This window comes from Dunckerocampus dactyliophorus, chromosome 7, assembly GCF_027744805.1.
Source record: "Dunckerocampus dactyliophorus isolate RoL2022-P2 chromosome 7, RoL_Ddac_1.1, whole genome shotgun sequence".
Taxonomy (NCBI): Eukaryota; Metazoa; Chordata; class Actinopteri; order Syngnathiformes; family Syngnathidae; genus Dunckerocampus; species Dunckerocampus dactyliophorus.
In genome coordinates this window covers 26,278,354-26,297,267 of record NC_072825.1, presented here as the reverse complement: position 1 = coordinate 26,297,267, position 18,914 = coordinate 26,278,354, and the positions used below count along the sequence as shown (strand labels likewise).

The 18,914-nt window shown below is 44.8% G+C and overlaps 2 protein-coding genes across 2 annotated transcripts; both read left to right on the top strand.

The window, feature by feature from the left end:
• The first annotated feature begins 8,105 nt into the window (after positions 1–8,105).
• On the top strand, positions 8,106–9,981 carry LOC129185198 (C-reactive protein-like). The gene is made up of 4 exons (XM_054781972.1): positions 8,106–8,196; positions 8,356–8,413; positions 9,215–9,317; positions 9,391–9,981. Exons 2-4 carry the CDS (start codon positions 8,356–8,358, stop codon positions 9,896–9,898), a joined length of 669 nt encoding a protein of 222 aa, XP_054637947.1. The 5' UTR covers positions 8,106–8,196; the 3' UTR covers positions 9,899–9,981.
• Positions 9,982–17,930: 7,949 nt separating this feature from the next.
• Positions 17,931–18,716, top strand: LOC129185285 (uncharacterized). The gene is made up of 3 exons (XM_054782114.1): positions 17,931–18,174; positions 18,270–18,423; positions 18,542–18,716. Exons 1-3 carry the CDS (start codon positions 17,931–17,933, stop codon positions 18,714–18,716), a joined length of 573 nt encoding a protein of 190 aa, XP_054638089.1.
• The last annotated feature ends 198 nt before the right edge of the window (positions 18,717–18,914 follow it).

Here is an 18,914-nt window from a genome sequence, read left to right as displayed (position 1 = left end):
AGGAGTGGACTGTGCTTCCTCATTAGCTACAGCGAGCCCTGCGTCTTGCCTAGCAGGTGCGGGAGCGTATTGGACCTCCTCAGGCGCAGAACTACTGGCACCATTCCCCTCTTCCACAAGCAGGACGGAATGTGTGTCCAACGCACAGCTGGTAGTACTAGCCCCCCCTTCCGAAGGCGGATCCCAGACGCCGTTCACTGCCATCGGCGGAACCAGGGAAGGGAGGAGGGGGGCTTGGAGGTGGGTCAGGAGTTCCACCTGCTCTGACCTCCCAAACAGAACTGCAGGTGGCCTCAGGCGTGGTCTTGGAACGGGCTTGAAACGCCGCGGGGTGGGCACGGGGGGTTATGAGGTTTGAGGCAGCCAGGTGTGACTTCTGGGGGAGTCTGTGACTTCAAGCAACTCGGCACGGACACCGGGAGGGACTGAAGCTTGAAGCTGTGTGGTGTGGGCTCCAGCGGCGTCTGTGACTTCACACCGCGTGGAGTGGGCACAGGGTGAGTCTGACACTTTTTGAGCCGAGGTGCGGGGGTGGGAGGAGAACTGACCTCTTGACGTTGCCTGGGAAGCAACTTGGAAACAAAGGAGGGCAGTTGGAGCTCGGAGCTTCGGGACGAGGGAATCTGAGGGAGACTGACCTCCTCTTGGCGTTGCGTGGGAAGCGGAGAAACGGAGGAGGGGGGCAGCCAGAGCTCGTCGTGCTGACGCTGAGCGGGGACCGTAATGGGCTGAGCCATCAGCCGGCACTCAGCAACATTGCAAAGAGGGAGTTGCACCTCTGCTTGGCGTGGCGAGGAGGAGTTGCGTGGCTTCACCCTTTTACGCCGTGAACCTCTCGCTGGAGCCGGTCCAAACATGCCTTGGCGTCGCGGATGGTCAGATGTGCCTTTGGTGGGTCCCGGGTAAACCCACGCCATAGGAATAAGCGTGCCGTCCGGTCCCCACACCATGTCCTCCAGCTCCTCTGGAGAGAACTTTGTGCACTCCTCTTCCATAGCCTTTAGGATCTGCCAGGTCCAGAAATCGCTCTCTGCGAGGTCATCTTCTTCTGGTTGTTGCATTCTGTCACGTCTTGTTCTTGGCATAGTGGCGATGACCCCAGTATGCAGAAAGCAGGCACTCGTTGCAGGGAAAACTTATCTTTAATGATGGCTGCAGCGCAGCGGCAGGAACTCGATAAAGAACGCTTTGCAGTAGCGTGTCAAGCTTACATAACACAGACACAAACGAACGAACGAACGAACGAAAACGAAATGCAACAACAAAGAAAGATGCACGCACCTGAACTAAATAGGACCACTCAAATTAGCAACAGGTGCAAGAGATAAAGAAAGCAAAGCACGCGGACACAAACCAGGCAAAACAGGAAGTACTACCAAAATAAGAGCATAGAACAGGAACTAAGGCATAAAAGTGTAAACACACTAACCTGTCACGCAGGCTAACACGTAGATTGTGACACTACCGAAGGCTTGAATCTCCACTTCCTTGCTAGCCTTTCGACTTTCATCTTATCTCCGGTGTGGCCGCCTTGATATCAATGGGTAAACAGGTAATCACACTAATTCCGGATGTCGCTCTCATGGCACGTAAATATGTGCTTGAATAAATAAACGAAGCCGCTTGAAAGGCAGCCACTCATGGCGGTGGTGTGAATTCTAGACATACATACATACATGTACATAGATAGATACTTTATTACTCTCCAAGAGAAATTCACATTTCCAGCAGCTCTGCAAAAATGGGCTCCCAAAACCGCCTGTCAAGTGTGTAAACAAACGTGGGTGACTAGCAGCAAACTAGCTTGCGCCTTCCATCCATTCATTTTCTAGATATCCCACTTATCCTCAGTAGGAATGTAACAATTCCCAGAAGTAAGCGACGATAAAATCTGATGTTTTTTGTGCGCGCTCAATTAGTCTGTGAAAATGTTGCTTTTCGTATATCGGGTGTATTTTAATTCCTATACATGTTTGTTAGGTAGATTACTTTTCCTCTTTAATTTCGCATCAGATTTACACTGTTGGGCTGCCTCAGGCAGAGTGGTGGAGCTACTGTACGCAGCGGCCAGGGGTGGGCGTGGCCACACCACTGGCCATGTAGACATTCCAGGTATCAACTTATTGCCACCCCTATGTGAGTAATGGTCTCACCTTGGCCATCCCAATGACAACTGTCTCGCTCCGTCACTGCTGCTGCACTTACAGTGCTAGGCCTACATGAAAATTATGACACTTGATGTTTTTCCCTGGATTTGTAAAATGTAAATGGCTACTCTGTTGACTTTAAAAACACAGCCTAAGCTTAATGGCAGGTATTTCTCAGATGTTTTGCAATGTTGTTTACAGACACGTTGAGAAGCAAATTGCTAATGCTGTATCCATTAGCTTCACAACAGATATGTGTTCATTCCACCACAGGAAATTTGTCATGTTACGCATATCGACTTATCGGATATCTGCAAAAAAGCCAATATCGGACATCCCTACTTATTATTTATTATGAATGTCATATGAATTATTTACGGTGACAAGAACTTTGACTACTACCCCTTAAACACACACAGTCGTTGGACCGACGACTTTTATTTACAGAATATATGAATACTAATATGAATAGAAACATATATACATTAAGTACATTAAAATGCACACACACACAAAGATACAAACATTTGTCAATTAAGTTATGAAGACACAAAATAGTTTTTAAAAAACAAAACAACAAAAACATGGATATAGTGGGAGCTACCATTTTTCAAGCTACAACGTCCACTGCAACGAGGACCGGCTTATATGGAACATTAAATGCAGATAGAACAGTCATTGAACAGCCTTAGGTGGTGGTTCAATATACAATATCAGGTACTCCATACTGGAACACACAGACCTTTAAATTCAAATACACAAATGGCTATACAAATGATCTTCATCACAAACAGATATAGCCTGAGTGAAAATGTTTATATACTGATTATCTCGGGGAGAGTTTCTATTTCAGTCCTAAGTATACCACATTTACCACATTGTTACATTAACTTACCATTTTGTATGTACTTCAAACCAGCAAAGAATCCATTTGGAATACAGGAAGTGAACACATGTATTGCAATTTATGTAAAATACGATTAAATAAGCATTGCTTCTTCCTACATGTGGAACTGTGAATTATAATATGTGATATATTCCAATGTAACTTGTAAGCATGTTCAAATAGATTAAACCATAGCATTACCATGTGGAGCGTTAATAAATGAAAAAAACTAGAAGGGTATAGTTAGTATAATAAATCAGTGTTAACTTGTGCATTGACACGCTGCATGCTGGCATTTGACAAGTTTGATCTAAATCAATGGTTGTCACACTTTGTAGCACCATTTTTTGCCACTTGCTGTTTCCCTTCAAATACTGTAATAACAATGTCGCTGTAGTTTGGGATAATATGCCTGTCACATTATGTAAATGGGGCGTTGTTGGTGCTTTTTGGAGTTTTTTTCAGAAACTTTTATAGGCGGAATAGGTGATGTCCATTACATGCATTCTTAGCTGTGTTTTTTTTTAAATCTGTTTTTATATATTCAGAACACACAGAAAAGAGAAAAACATATAGTATGTGTTCATGTCTCACATAAGGATTGTGGATGAGACGCAACATTCCAGAAAAAGTGCAGTTTTCCTTGAAATTAGCAAGACAAGGCCGCAGGGATCGTCAACAAATGTCTATACTGAAAAGAAACAAGAAACAATCATTTGATCATTTCACTTCTGTGAAGTGTAGTGCCACCAAACTCACCTCACACATTAATTGCATCCTGCTGGTTGTAGCAGCAACAGCAATTATTTTGGAGAAAGGTGCTTTTACATCATTTTGGGGGAATTTTTATTGGGATTGGCATTCAATAATTTCAATTCTGTGACGTGTAGTGCCACAAAAATCACCTCACACATCAGTGACTTCCTCCTGGTTATACGACACACCTAGTTTGGGTAAAAGTGCTTTTACATCATTTTGGGTAATTTTTATAGGGAATATTCAATCTTGAATCATTTCATCTGTAGAAGTCTTATTCAATTCAACCACTAGATGTCTCCTGCTGGTTATACTACAACACTTTATCAACACTTTATCAACACTTGATAAAAGGTGCTGTTACATACTTTTGCGGAGGCTGTATTGGTAATATAATTCAATCATTTAAAAATGAAATATAAAAGCACCTTTTCTCAAACTAATACTAGTATAACCAGAAGGATGTCATTAATCTGTAAGGTTAGTTTGGTGGCACAAAATATTGGGAGAGGAAACATCTAGTGGTTGAATTGAATATAGCAGTGCAACACCTTTTATGGGTGAAATTATTTAACAATATTCCCAATAAAAATCCCCCCAAATTATGTAAAAGCCCCTTTTCCACAAGTAAGTGTTGTAGTATAACCAGGAGGAGGTCATTCATGTGTGAGGTGGTTTTTGTGGCACTACACTTCACACAAGTGAAATTATTCAATGATATTCCCAATTTAAAAAAATTCCCCAAAATTACGAAAAACATTTTTTTCAAAACAAAGTGTTTTGGTATAACCAGTAGGATACGACTAATGTGTAAGATGAGTTTGTAAGTGAAATTACAAGGGTAATTGAGAGGTGGTGGTAAGAGCTGCCCAGAACTACTAGTGGTACCCCTGTCCATGCATAAATAAATACCAGCCCCCTCTTCTGATGTGTGTTGTGTTCATGTGTGTTGTGCATAGATGTTTACACCATATTTGTATGGCCACATGGTGCACACTGTGTGTCACACGTATTCTTTTTTTTTTTTTCTCCTGTCCTGTCCAGCCTTTAAGGCAAATAGAATTGGAGATCTAAATGTCCTCAAGTGCTCAACAGATTTACTCTGCCAGGGAAAAGTGTGAGATACACATCCACTGTTATACAGAATTTATTTGACTTGGATGTTTTGTTATTATGCAAATTTGGAGCGGCCGGACTTGTCAGAGAAGAAGAGAAAAGAAAACGGGGGGGACAAGAGGGGTCAAAAAAAAAAGATGGACACAAGGACAGCAGCAACAACAATTATGACAACAATAACAGAACAACAGAAACAAACAGGACTACATCAGCAAATGTAATGACTATAAAGACCATGACAGAAAGGACAAAATAATATCAACAACCACAATGACAATACTGCATTGAAACAGTCACACATAATTGTAGTAATGAAGTGATTATCCATGATGGTGATCACAATGACAATAACTGTAATGCACATCATTGTAAAAACTATAATCATATCGCTGACATCAACGTCGCTGTTATAAAACAACATAATAACACCCTGGTTAACTCAGTGAGTAATGTGGTGAAGTACAAGGGCAGGCAGCACAAAGCTCAGCCCCCCCAAGAGCCAGCCCAGAGAGCCCTCCCTCCTGGGAAGACCAGCAACGGGCCACAGAGAGGCAATCCCAACCAGAAACAGGGCGGCGGCTGGCCGGAGGACAGCCAACCCCCGAGACCGACGAGAGATAACACCCCACAAAGGCAGACGGGCACCGGGGGCTACGCACCAGCAGGCCCAGAGATACCCCCACAACCGGAAAAGAAGCCCGCCCACGCTGGAAGCGCAGACAACGGCCCACCAGCGGCGACAAACGCCCAAGGGCCCAGCAGAGCACCACCCCCACCAGATAGCTAACGATGCAATTAAAAATGACCAAGGACACATGACCAACAGACCACTCACCACAGCACAGGCTCGGGCAAGCCACGGGCCGCAGGACACACCACAGGCCCTACGGTCTTGTCTTGCTGCCAGTTGCTCATAGAGATCAATTTCAAGGAAAACTGCACTTTTTCTGGAATGTTGCCTATCATCCACAATCCTTATGTGAGACATGAACACATACTATATGTCTTTCTCTTTTCTGTGCATTCTGAACATATTAAAACAGATTTTTTTAAAAACACAGCTAAGAATGCATGTAATGGGAATAACCTATTCCGCCTATAAAACCTTCTGGAAAAAACTCCAAAAAGCGCCAACAACGCCCCATTTACATATAATGTGACGTGCATATTATCCCAAACTACAGTGACATTGTTATTACAGTATTTGAAGGGAAACAGCAGGTGGCAAAGAATGGTGCTACAAAGTGTGACAACCATTGATTTAGATCAAACGTTTCCATACTGACAAACAAAATCGACGTTTTATAAAGCAACTAATGTAGATATGCTAAGACGTTATATGTACAGTATAATAAGAAAAACAGCCAGCATTACAGTTTTGCCTTGCTTTTTTCCATTTTTGCTGTTTTTTAAATTCTCCAAATACTGTAACTGTCTGTTATTTTTTTGTGTAATATTATGACTTTATTCACATAATATTTATTTTAATTATTACGAGTTATTCTTGTAATTTTATAACTTTTGCACAAACATTCTTACTTTCTCAATATTATGACTTTGTTCTCCTAACATTTTGCCTTAGCAATTGCACAATGAATGACCAGCAATGAATGTAGTTTCACATAGAATGCAATGTTTTTAAAGCAGCACTTTAGTACTATCGCTTGAGAGTTCAAGATTTGAGACATGATTGTTCGACAGCAACCGTTTTCCTCGTTTAACCTGTGTATTACTCCATAAAACAAACAGAAAAGTGCACAAAGTCACCATGCTCAAAGTCCTCGGTCTGCATGTGTTATTTACAAATACTTTTTAAAAAGCAAGTCAAAGTCCATCCATCCATCGTCTTCCGCTTATCCGAGGTCAACAGCCTAAGCAGGGAAGCCCAGACTTCCCTCTCCCCAGCAACTTTGTCCATCGCTTCCTGGTGGATCCTGAGGCGTTCCCAGGCCAGCTAAGAGACGTAGTCTCTCCAAAGCATCCTGGGTCTTCCCCAAGGCCTCCTACCGGTCGGACGTGTCCTGAACACCTCCCCAGGGAGGCGCCGAGGGGCATCCTAACCGCAGATGCCCGAGCCAACTCATCTGGCTCCTCTCAATGCGGAGGAGCAGCGGTTCTACTCCAGGTTTCTCCCGGATGACAGTGCTTCTCACCTTATCTCTAAGGGAGAGCCCAGCCAGCCAACAGAGAAAAGTAATTTCAGCTGCTTGTACCTGCGATCTTGTCCTTTTGGTCACTACCCAAAAGCTCATGACCATAGGTGAGGGTAGGAACATTGATTGACCGGTAAATTGAAAGCTTTGCCTTTTGGCTCAGCTCCCTCTTCACCACAACAGACCGATGCAAAGTTTGCATCTGTAGACGCAGCACCAATCCACTTGTCTATCTTGCGTTCCATCATTCCCTCAATTGTGAACAAGACCCCGAGGTACTTAAACTCCTCCACTTGGGGCAGGATCTCATCCCCGACCCGGAGATGGCACTCCTTCCTTTTCCAAGTGAGAACCATGGACTCGGACTTGGAGGTGCTGATTATCATCCCAGCCGCTTCACACTCGGCTGCGAACCGATCCAGTGAGAGTTGAAGTTCACAGCTCGATGAAGCCAGCAGGACCACATCATCTCCAAAAAGCAGAAACCCAATCCTGCAGCCACCAAACTGGAACCCCTCAGTGCCCTGGCTGTGCCTAAAAATTCTGTCCATAAAAGTAATGAACAGAATTGGTGACAAAGGGCAGCCCCCATGTCCGTTTTTTTTTGCCTTAGCGACCGCCAGAGCCATTGACCGCTTGTCCTGCAAGGTACCTGTCAGATGCCTCCGGAATCCTCTTTCTTCAGCTTGACGGCATCCCTCACCACTGGTGTCCACCAACGACCTCTGGGATTACCGCCACGACAGGCAGCGACCACCTTACGGCCACAGCTCAGCTCAAAATCCATTTATTTATTTCTCTCCTCAACCCTACATATAAAGCTATTTGAGGATGTCCAGTGGGATACGTGGTGATCGTCTACAACGGTGCATTTGTGTAGTTATCTTTGCAAAAGGCAGCATTGTTGCTACAGCGTTGAATCTCATTAGATGAGCACATGCTTACCAGATGTTGTGCTCTGCATTATGTTGCACAATTAAAATAAACTTTTCATCGACTCCAACCCCACCCCCAACCCCCCATGTTTACTGAAGAGTCCAAAAGCCTCCATGAATGATGATGCAAGTGAACAAATAGCATTTAAAGACAGATAACAGGCAAGTCCTCCCTTCCATCAAGCCTGCACAGTCAAGACAAGGTAAGACATTGCACACGTTTTTGGGGTGCTGCTTTTCTGCTTGATATCATACTTATAGCAGAGCAGGATGAATGCTTTTCTATGTCATTATATCATATATCATACAGTACAATTCACCTTTGGTGTAGTCTTGCTATGCTGACTTCCTTTCTATTTCAGATGGAGAAACTCTTCCTTGTGGTGGTGATGCTTGCATCATGTTGTGCAGCACCCACAGGTAGCACCCATTTCATTTTCAACAGAGGATGATTTTCGACATGACCTAACCTTGCTTTCAGCAGACTATTGCACGTTCTAAACTTATTCTAAATTTAAGAAGCCAAAAAATTACCACTTCCACAAGGGAAATGGGAGGAGAACTTTTTTCACTCAATCATGTCGGACAGTCCATAGCTGACTTCATGACTTCATGCAGTGTTACTTAATAGGTCATGTCTCAATGTTTTGTGTCAGTGCTGCCACCTAGTGACCAGTGACTACATATCACGTGTATTTTAATATGTCAATATGTTTTCTCCTTTTTATTGCAATTTTTTTTTTGTCTTTGACTTGAAATATTTTCTTCCATAAACAGGTCTCGATAAAGAGGGATTGTGTTATATTCAGGTGCATTTTATATTTGGGTCAAATACCTTTGACGGCACTAGGTGGCGTCGCTCTGCTCTTCTGTTCCCCTTTCCATTACTGTTTGTCAGACAGAAACAATAAAGCAAGGATGTCCGAACACAATCAAAGGATTTGGGAGGCATTTTGATATTTGACATTTGTTAAAGCGGCTGAAAGTAAACCGGACCCAAAAGTGTGTTGCGGGTCTTTGAAAATAATGCATTTACCCAATGTCTGTGAACGCACCTCGCGTTCTTGTCTGCTTGAGTAGGAGAGGCCGGACATCAAGTGGAGACTTAATTAACGCGCAAAATTTGTTTTTGTTGTTTACTTGTATTTTTAGAATGTGCCTTGGACAGCAAAAAAACAAAAAACAGCTGCTTGAACTGTCTGTGTTTGTTGTTGTGTGCAGATCTTTCACACAAAGTGTTTGTCTTCCCCAAGGAGACAAACAAAGATCATGTGAAACTGTTGACATCTAAGACGTCATTTGATGCCGTGACGGTCTGTCTCAGGTAAACGAGGTGATCAGCAGCCTTTGCTTTATTTTCGCCAGTTTGGGTCCTCACCCCTGGTGTCTCTGATCAGGTTCTTCACAGACCTCACCAGGAACTATGGGCTCTTCTCTTTGGCGACGGTGGCACACAGCAACGACTTTTTGCTCTTCAAGATAGACACAGACGATGTAATGAGTGTGCAAGCTCGGGGCGGCAGCACAAACTTCCTGTCTCTGTCGTTCCCCCCCAACTCCTGGCACTCCATGTGCGCCACCTGGAATTCCCAGAACGGTGTGGCACAGTTGTGGGTGGACGGCAAAAAGACCATCAAGAGGTTCATCCACTCGGGGCAGCCCATCAGTGGTAAACCCATCACCATTCTGGGCCAAGAGCAGGACACCTATGGCGGAGGCTTCGACGCCGGGCAGTCGTTCATTGGGATGATCTCCCGGCTTCACATGTGGGACTACGTCCTCTCCGCCGCTGAGATCCAACGCTACGTGGAGGACGCAAACTTCAGCCCAGGCAACGTCTTCAACTGGAGGGCTCTCGACTATGAAATCATCGGGAATGTTTTGGTGGAAGAAGAGATCCTGTAGCAGCGTGACGTAATCACTACACGGTGTGTGAAGTGGGCTGCAGCAGCTTGACAAAAATAAAGAAAAATACTTGTCAAACTTTCCCCAACCTCATTTTCTTAAAAAATGCAACTTTATCTGCGTTTCATATTATGATTAATATGAGTAGGCCTGTCACGATAATTGATAAAACATCGATCAATTTTGTCGGCCTCGATAAAACATTTTTATTAAACATTTTTCCGTGTCATTGTGACGCATGATATAGGTCATGTTTTTTTTAAGGTTTCAACTTGTGGAGCTCAAGTCATTTCTGTAGAATGGAGTAACTATTGCAGCTGGCAACATGACAAGTTTGAATCATACAGGAAATAGTTAGAGCCAAACTAGTCATATCTAATATACAATGCATTTTACATGCAGCAACACCCTCACCCATGGTGCAAACAGAAACAACACATCAAGGGAGTATTCTGCAAAGCGAGTTTGGTGGGTTAGTTGCACAAAGGTAGCTCTCTTTTGTATCAACATGGTCCCGACCAGGTTATGTCCAGGCTTTCAGCTTAAAATTGTCATGCGCGGCCGTGGAACACGGCGAACAATTCAGGATCCCAAAATGCAGACCAATGAGGCAAAATACAAAAAGGAAAATTTAATGTACAAAAAGAGTCCTAAATGAAAACACAAAGTACAAACTCCAGCAAATCCAGCAAGGGTAAGAGTCAATAACAAAAAACACTAACAGCAAAAGGCTGTTAGGACAAAAACTAGCGATCAATCAACTGGAAGGACACACTTGGAAAAAATTGTCAGAAATTAAAAAGGTTGCCACAAAACATGTCAACACGGGTAACGAGCTACAGCATTTGAAAACAGTATTGACTTTGTTTCAAAGATGCAAAAAGACAGTTGTTGCTCAAAGTGTTACATCATAAGTGTTAATATGTCAAAGTTGTGCAATACAGAAATAAACAGCTAAAATTATGCATAGAGCAAATCTGCTCCCCAAAAATGTGATAAAATTCATCTCAACAAGAGAGGACAAATCAACTTAAAACACTTATAAGCGAGAAGAACAGTAAAGACCTTCAGTATGTGGAATCAAATTATGGAACGGATTGAGCAAGGAACTCAAACAATGCACCAAGATGAGCAATTTCAAGAAACAATACAAGCAGTTGATGTTTGCAAAGTACAAAGAAGAGGAGTCCTGAACCATTGTGTACAAAATGCTATGTCCAGTCACTACAACACTCATGACTAACTCTTCATTCTTGTGAGCTGATTGTCTGAACTCACCCATTATCCAGCTATGTTCTGTTATGTCTATTTTATACATACTATTAGGGATGTCCGATCTTATCGGCCCACCGATCATATTGGTCCAATATCGCATGAAAATTGGTATCAGATTTTTTCCCCCGATAATGAAAACCGTTATTTAAAAAATGCCATATAGATGGACATTTTAATGTTCACATGGCCAGGATGACACCCCCGTTTGTTCACCTACAGTGCAAGCCAACCTCCTTTGCGCTTTCCACAGGCTCTTGTGTTCCTGGTGCTCTGACTGCACTGAAGTCGGCTAGCGCCTCACGTTAGCCTCTAGCTGCTAGCCATTCAACGAAACACAAATGTGAAGGTCTTAACGTTCTTGCCAGCTCGTGGATCTTGCTCGGTAGTGAATTCTCGTTGACCATGACAATAGAAGGTACCGAAGGCTTGAATTTCCACTTCCTTGCTTTCGACTTTCATCTTATCTAAGGGCTAAGCTACGTGCTCGTTCGACTGCATTTGTCATGGGCACCGCTGATGACTACAAAAAGGCCAGATATGACCTGAGGAGGTCCATACGAGAGGCCAAAAGACAGTACAGACAGAAGCTGGAGGGCTACTATTCCACCTCAGACCCTCGGCGCATGTGGGCGGGGCTCCAGCACATCACAGACTATCGACAGCGGAGTAGCGTAGCCACGTCCAGCCATACCACACTTCCTGATGAGCTGAACGAGTTCTATGCCCGCTTTGACTCCCAAACTCCTGATGAGCAGAGAGGGTGGCTGGACTTGGGGAGCACACAGGACTCACCTCTCATGGTGACATCAGCTGATGTGCGCAGGGTTCTAAACAAAACAAACCCACGAAAAGCAGCAGGCCCAGACAACATCTCAGGACGTGCACTTCGGGTTTGCTCATCAGAGCTAGCTGATGTGCTTGCTGACATATTTAACCTGTCGCTTGCACAAGCATCTGTACCGACCTGCTTTAAGTCCACCACCATAGTGCCCATACCCAAGAAGAGCAACGTGACCTGCTTGAATGACTATCGCCCTATAGCACTCACTCCTATTGTTATGAAGTGCTTTGAAAGAATAGTCATGACCCACATCAAAAAGAGCATCCTGGTGGCAACTGTGGACCCTCTACAGTTTGCATATTGCCAGAACCGGTCCACGGATGATGCAGTCAACACTGCCATCCACACAGCCCTTTCACACCTACAAGGCCAGGACACATACTGTATGTCAGAATGCTATTTATAGACTATAGCGCTGCTTTTAATACAGTCAGCCCCCACAAACTCACAAATAAGCTCCTCACACTTGGCCTGTCTCCCTCCCTCTGTAACTGGGTGTTTAACTTTCTAACAGGCAGGCCCCAGTCAGTCAGAGTCCACAATCGCACATCCAGCTCAAGAATTGTGAGCACTGGGACCCCACAGGGGTGTGTGCTGAGTCCACTCCTCTACACGCTCTTCACCTACGATTGCGTGGCCTCCCAGAACAACACCAGCATCATTAAATTTGCGGATGACACTACAGTCATCGGACTGATCACTGGTGGTGTTGAAACATCATACAGAAGAGAGGTGGCGGACCTCATAGCTTGGTGTCGTGCTAACAATCTCCTTCTCAATACAGATAAGACCAAAGAGATGATCATTGACCCAAGAACAAGGGAAAAGGAGCCGCATAGACCCCTGTTTATTGATGAGACTGAGGTGGAGAGGGTGAAAACCTTCAAGTTCCTTGGCACACACATCAGCGAGGACCTCACCTGGTCTCACAACACCCAACAAATTCTGAAGAAGTCCCAAAGGAGACTGTACTTCCTGAGAAGACTGAGGAAATTTGGCATGTCCACCACAATCCTGAGTTGCTTCTACAGATGCACTATCGAAAGTGTCCTTACCGCCTCCATCACTGTTTGGTACGGTAACTGTACAACACGTGATAGGAAGGCACTCCAGCGGGTGATCAAGACCTCACAGAACATTGTTGGGGCAGCCCTCCCCTCACTGCAAGACATTTATAAAACTAGAGTCCTACGCAGAACACACAACCTCATCAAGGACAGCACACATCCACAACACTCATTATTCACACTCCTACCGTCAGGCAGACGCTACAGGAGTTTGAAGTCCAGGACCACAAGGCTGGCAAACAGCTTTTACCCACAGGCCATCAGGCTTCTCAACGAAGCACTCACACACGCCGCACGCAACACACGCACACACTCATAGCACTTTATTTATTTATTTATTTATTTGTATTAATGTCTCTTCTGTTGTTGTTGCTTAATTTATTGGTATATATGTTTATGTGTTTATGTTTCTTATTCTTTCTTGTGTTTTCTTTCTTTTCGTGGGAGAATGAACAGAATAAGATTTTCATTGCATGGTATAACTGCTGTTTTTACCATGCACATGACAATAAAACTCTCTTGAATCTTGAATCTTGAATCTCCAGTGTGGCCGCCTTGATATCAATGGGTAAACAGGTAATCACACCGATCCCGGATGTCGCTCTCATGGCACGTAAATATGTGCTTGAATTAATAAACGAAGCCGCTTGAAAGGCAGCCACTCATGGCGGTGGTGTAAATTCTAGACATACATATATACATGTACATAGATAGATACTTTATTACTCTCCAAGAGAAATTCACATTTCCAGCAGCTCTGCAAAAATGGGCTCCCAAAACCGCCTGTCAAGCGTGTAAACAAACGTGGGTGACTAGCAGCAAACTAGCTTGCTCCTTCCATCCATTCATTTTCTAGATATCCCACTTATCCTCAGTAGGAATGTAACAATTCCCGGAAGTAAGCGGCGATAAAATCTGAAGTTTTGTGTGCGCGCTCAATTAGTCTGTGAAAATGTTGCTTTTCATATATTGGGTGTATTTTGATTCCTATACATGTTTGTTAGGTAGATTACTTTTCCTCTTTAATTTCGCATCAGATTTACAGTGATGGGGTGCCTCAAGCACAGTGGTGGAGCTACTGTACGCAGCGGCCAGGGGTGGGCGTGGCCACGCCACTGGCCATGTAGACATTCCAGGTATCAACTTATTGCCACCCCTATGTGAGTAATGGTCTCACCTTGGCCATCCCAATGACAACTGTCTCGCTCCGTCACTGCTGCTGCACTTACAGTGCTAGGCCTACATGAAAATTATGACACTTGATGTTTTTCCCTGGATTTGTAAAATGTAAATGGCTACTCTGTTGACTTTTAAAACACAGCCTAAGCTTAATGGCAGGTATTTCTCAGATGTTTTGCAATGTTGTTTACAGACACGTTGAGAAGCAAATTGCTAATGCTGTATCCATTAGCTTCACAACAGATATGTGTTCATTCCACCACAGGAAATTTGTCATGTTACGCATATCGACTTATCGGATATCTGCAAAAAAGCCAATATCGGACATCCCTACTTATTATTTTTTATGAATGTCATATGAATTATTTACGGTGACAAGAACTTTGACTACTACCCCTTAAACACACAATCGTTGGGCCGATATCAGGCCGACGCATGATACAAGGACTGGGCCGACTTTTATCACAGAATATTTATTACAGAATATATGAATACTAATATGAATAGAAACATATATACATTAAGTACATTAAAATACACACACACACAAAGATACAAACATATCACAAAATAGTTTTTAAAAAACAAAACAACGACAAAAACATGGATATAGTGGGAGCTACCATTTTTCAAGCTACAACGTCCACTGCAACGAGGACCGGCTTATATGGAACATTAAATGCAGATAGAACAGTCATTGAACAGCCTTAGGTGGTGGTTCAATATACAATATCAGGTACTCCATACTCGAACACACAGACCATTAAATTCAGATACACAAATGGCTATACAAATGATCTTCATCACAAACAGATATAGCCTGAGTGAAAATGTTTATATACTGATTGTCTCGGGGAGAGTTTCTATTTCAGTCCGAAGTATACCACATTTACCACATTGTTACATGAACTTACCATTTTGTATGTACTTCAAACTTGTCTATAGTGGCCACTAGAGGGAGACTGCAAAAGTTGCCGCTATAGACATGTGGCCTCTGTAGACAGGTTGGCGGCCATTTTGAATGTTGACGGGTAGAGGGCAGTGTGGGACTGCGGATAAAAGTTGTACAGCACTACTAGGCTTGTTATTATCCATCACCCACAGAACAAAGCTGTGCTAGTAATGTCTTTTGTTATGCTTGTTTTTAATATTTTACTTTTTATACGGCAGAGTGGAAGTGACGGGAAGTGACGGTGGGCGTCCCGAGCAGGAGAGCTAGGCTCAGTGCTAGCTGTGAGTTTCGAGAGAGTTGGAAAGTGTGTTTATGTTGGCGTGGATGTAAAGTCCTGCAGTGTTCTCCGCTGTTAATAAAGCCATTAAAGTGCATCGGCGACGTGAGTCTCTCCTTCCCCACAAAAAGCGGCATTACAGTATTGACCAGTGCACACCAGGAAATAAACAGTGTCACTTGTTACAGGCATTGCCTGGACAGCTATGTAGTGGGGCTTGTTTAACCTTTGCCTTGTGGGCAAGCAGGAAGGAGAGACGAGATTGGATGTGTGTGTGTTCTGAGCTGCTCTCTGGTGGCCGCGTTCAATAAATAAAGTTGGCAGAAGCAACAGGAGAAGTTTCCTCCTTTGCTGGAGTCAGGTCGCCCTTACTACGGTCTGGAGCTGAATAACACTGACAAGTTAACACACTGTAGTAGCGAGCGTCAAAGAAGACGGCTTTTTTTTGTGTCGAATACAGAAGATGAGGACTTTATGGATTTGTGGATGAGGATTGATCAAAAAATAATGTGAGTACATTCTAAAATACTTCAGTTAAGTACAACCGAACTCAGTTCAACATACGACAGCATGCATGCTAGCGTGTTTAGCGTGCATGCAGTATTGTACTGTTTTGTAGCGTGACTGGGAGCACGTCCTGTTCCCAGCCTACTTTGCGGTAATTTTTTGGTGCAAATGCTCTTAAAGTTACATGTTTGACCAGGAAATAGCAAGCTCAAAAGAAGACTGCTTTTTTATGTGGAACAACTGACAGTTTGTGTGGATCTTGTGAATGATTGTGACTGAGCTAGGACTCAGTAATTAAAGTCTACACACGACGGCTTCATTGATTGAAAAACGAAACTTTTTTGTGCATGAAGCTTCTACTTGAGTTGGTAATTTGGCCGCTATATGCAGTCAGATAGTGACCAAGGGATACAAAATGGGTGGCCGCTGGCCACGTTGGACAGTTGACTGCTATACACAGGGTCTATAACACGTAAATTTGCGGCGGGGGATTTTTCAGTGGCCGCTATAGGCAGGTGGCCATTCTATAAAGGTAGCCGCTAAGACAGGTTTGACTGTATTTTAAACCAGCAAAGAATCCATTTGGAATACAGGAAGTGAACAAATGTATTGCAATTTATGTAAAATATGATTAAATAAGCATTGCTTCTTCCTACACCTTTTGGACATGTGGAACTGTGAATTGTAATATGTGATGTATTCCAATGTAACTTGTAAGCAGGTTCAAATAAATTAAACGATAGCATTACCATGTTGAGCGTTAATAAATGAAAAAACTAGAAGGGTATAGTTAGTATAATAAATCAGTGTTAACTTGTGCATTCACACACTGCATGCTGGCATGCCAGTGGTCCTCCCTCACTCTATTGGCGGCGACAGTGTTGCTTTTAGCAGTCATACTCTTTTGGGAACTCCTCATAACGTAATAATAATTACTTGCTCATCTTGTGTAAAATACGCTTGCTGGGATCGCTTCACTTTTCAGCGGAAGTAAAATCATATGACATCAAACTGTCACGACGGGGGTTGCTGCTGTCGGAGACTTGACCCCCGGTATGCAGAGACAAGGCGGCAAAGTGCAGAAATAAAAATAATTTTATTGCACAAGGCAACAGGAACAAAACTAAAAGTGACAAGGGAAAAACAATTCAAAAGTAACTGATATGGTAAGTCTAGGTGACAGCACTGGCAAAGCAACGAGGTTCATTAACCATGACATAAACAATGAACCAGCGCCGCACATACGCTGGCGCTGGCCTTTTAACCGCCGCTAATACAAATTGTCCGCAGGTGTGCGGACACCAGGCATGAAGCGGCTGTAACTTCCACCACACCGGAACTACACCTCGCCAAAATAAGGGCGCAGGACAGGAAACACTCGCTCCTGTCCTGCGAAACATGACATCAAACACCCCTTTTTATGTGAACGTACACTTAGCACAAAGCCGTAAACCAGGCTTGACAAAGCAAGTCCCAACATTATGGGACCAATTAAGTCTGATTGCGGATTTTAGGTTCTGTTGAGCTAAATCTTGAGCACAAAGCCTGGGTTGGCCTGGAAGGAGGGCGGTTTTTAATTTTTCTGTTTATTTAATTTAATTATTATTATTATTATTTTTTAATTAATTTATTACTTATTTTATTGTATTTTATCGATTTATTTGTGTATTATATGTGTGACATACGGAGACTGCTTGCTACCCTCCAGCTCTTGTGGCTGTTCCCTCGGTGTCTAGTGGCGACAGGTCAGTGGCATGGCAGGGGCAAAGGAGTCTCCACAAGGCAACCTCAGTCCTGCACCACGCCCGACCGTAGACCACCCCCCAAAGTCCTATATGTATGTGAGGTGGTGCAGCGGAACTAGAAGGACAAGGGCACCTCAAGCCTACACCCCAACACCGCCCAAACCGAGCGGGGGGGGTGAGCAAGGACACATGACCGACAGACCACTCACCACAGCACAGGCTCGGGCAAGCCAGGGGCCGCAGGACACACCACAGGCCCTCCCCGGTCCGCCAGGACGCCCAGTCCGGTCCACCCAACTCCCCAGAGGCAATACCTCCAGCACCCCCAACACCGGAGCCCCACCGGAGGCAGTGTCCACAGCGTCACCCCCAAACCTCCAAACACCACGGACCAGCCACACGCCCCAAGGCAGACCCGACCACCACCAGAACAGTAGGAACCGCGCCCACACGCCACACACACACACACAAGGGTGCTGACAAGGGAGCCACACCACAGCGACCATAAGAGAACCACACCCCACATAGAGCGGGGCACGGCCACACCCACGAAGCATGCAAGCCAGAAGCGCCAAGGAGGGACAGAGAAGCAAGCACCGTACGACAAGACCCACAAGAGAAGCGCACGCCCCCGCCGCCCCCGCCACGCCACAGACCAGCCAAGGGAGACACCCTGGAGCAGGCAGGCAACCGCCAGCCAGGAAACGGAGACTAGCCAGACACCAGCAAGTAGTGGGGACCGCCCGCCAGAACCACCCCCAAGCCCCCCAAAAAAGCCACCTCCGACCACCCCACCCCAGAGTAAGCATCCCCTCGCCAATCCCGGCCAGCGCCACGCAGAGGAGCACCACGCAGAAGAACACCCCGCCTGCCGCCTGCACGGGCACCCACACACTCATCCGCCCGCGGCCCACACCCACCCCCCATCCACCAAACCACAGCTACCCCGTCCCCGCCCCCCATCCCAAGCCGTAACTGCACATCCGAGACCCCCACTTCCGCGCACCCCGGGCATCCCAGCATGCAGGCCACAAAGAAAGCAGGGCCCTCCAGGCCGGCACGGTTCCCGGCGCAATCGGCGACGCCCAAAAGCTTCCAGTCACTTAGGGTTTGAGGGGGGCTGGGCAGGTGAGGGGCTGGGCAGGTGAGGGGTCCACCGTGCGGCAGCTGTCC

What these genes read in the sequence shown, in the direction of transcription:
- LOC129185285 (XM_054782114.1), top strand. Translation starts at nt 17,931, where the DNA reads ATGACCGACAGACCACTCACCACAGCACAGGCTCGGGCAAGCCAGGGG. An exon ending in ACCCGACCACCACCAGAACA is followed by an intron (nt 18,175 to 18,269) that starts GTAGGAACCGCG and finishes CACCCCACATAG; the next exon opens with AGCGGGGCACGGCCACACCC. An exon ending in AGGGAGACACCCTGGAGCAG is followed by an intron (nt 18,424 to 18,541) that starts GCAGGCAACCGC and finishes ACCCCACCCCAG; the next exon opens with AGTAAGCATCCCCTCGCCAA.
- LOC129185198 (XM_054781972.1), top strand. Translation starts at nt 8,356, where the DNA reads ATGGAGAAACTCTTCCTTGTGGTGGTGATGCTTGCATCATGTTGTGCA. An exon ending in ATGTTGTGCAGCACCCACAG is followed by an intron (nt 8,414 to 9,214) that starts GTAGCACCCATT and finishes TGTTGTGTGCAG; the next exon opens with ATCTTTCACACAAAGTGTTT. An exon ending in GCCGTGACGGTCTGTCTCAG is followed by an intron (nt 9,318 to 9,390) that starts GTAAACGAGGTG and finishes GTCTCTGATCAG; the next exon opens with GTTCTTCACAGACCTCACCA.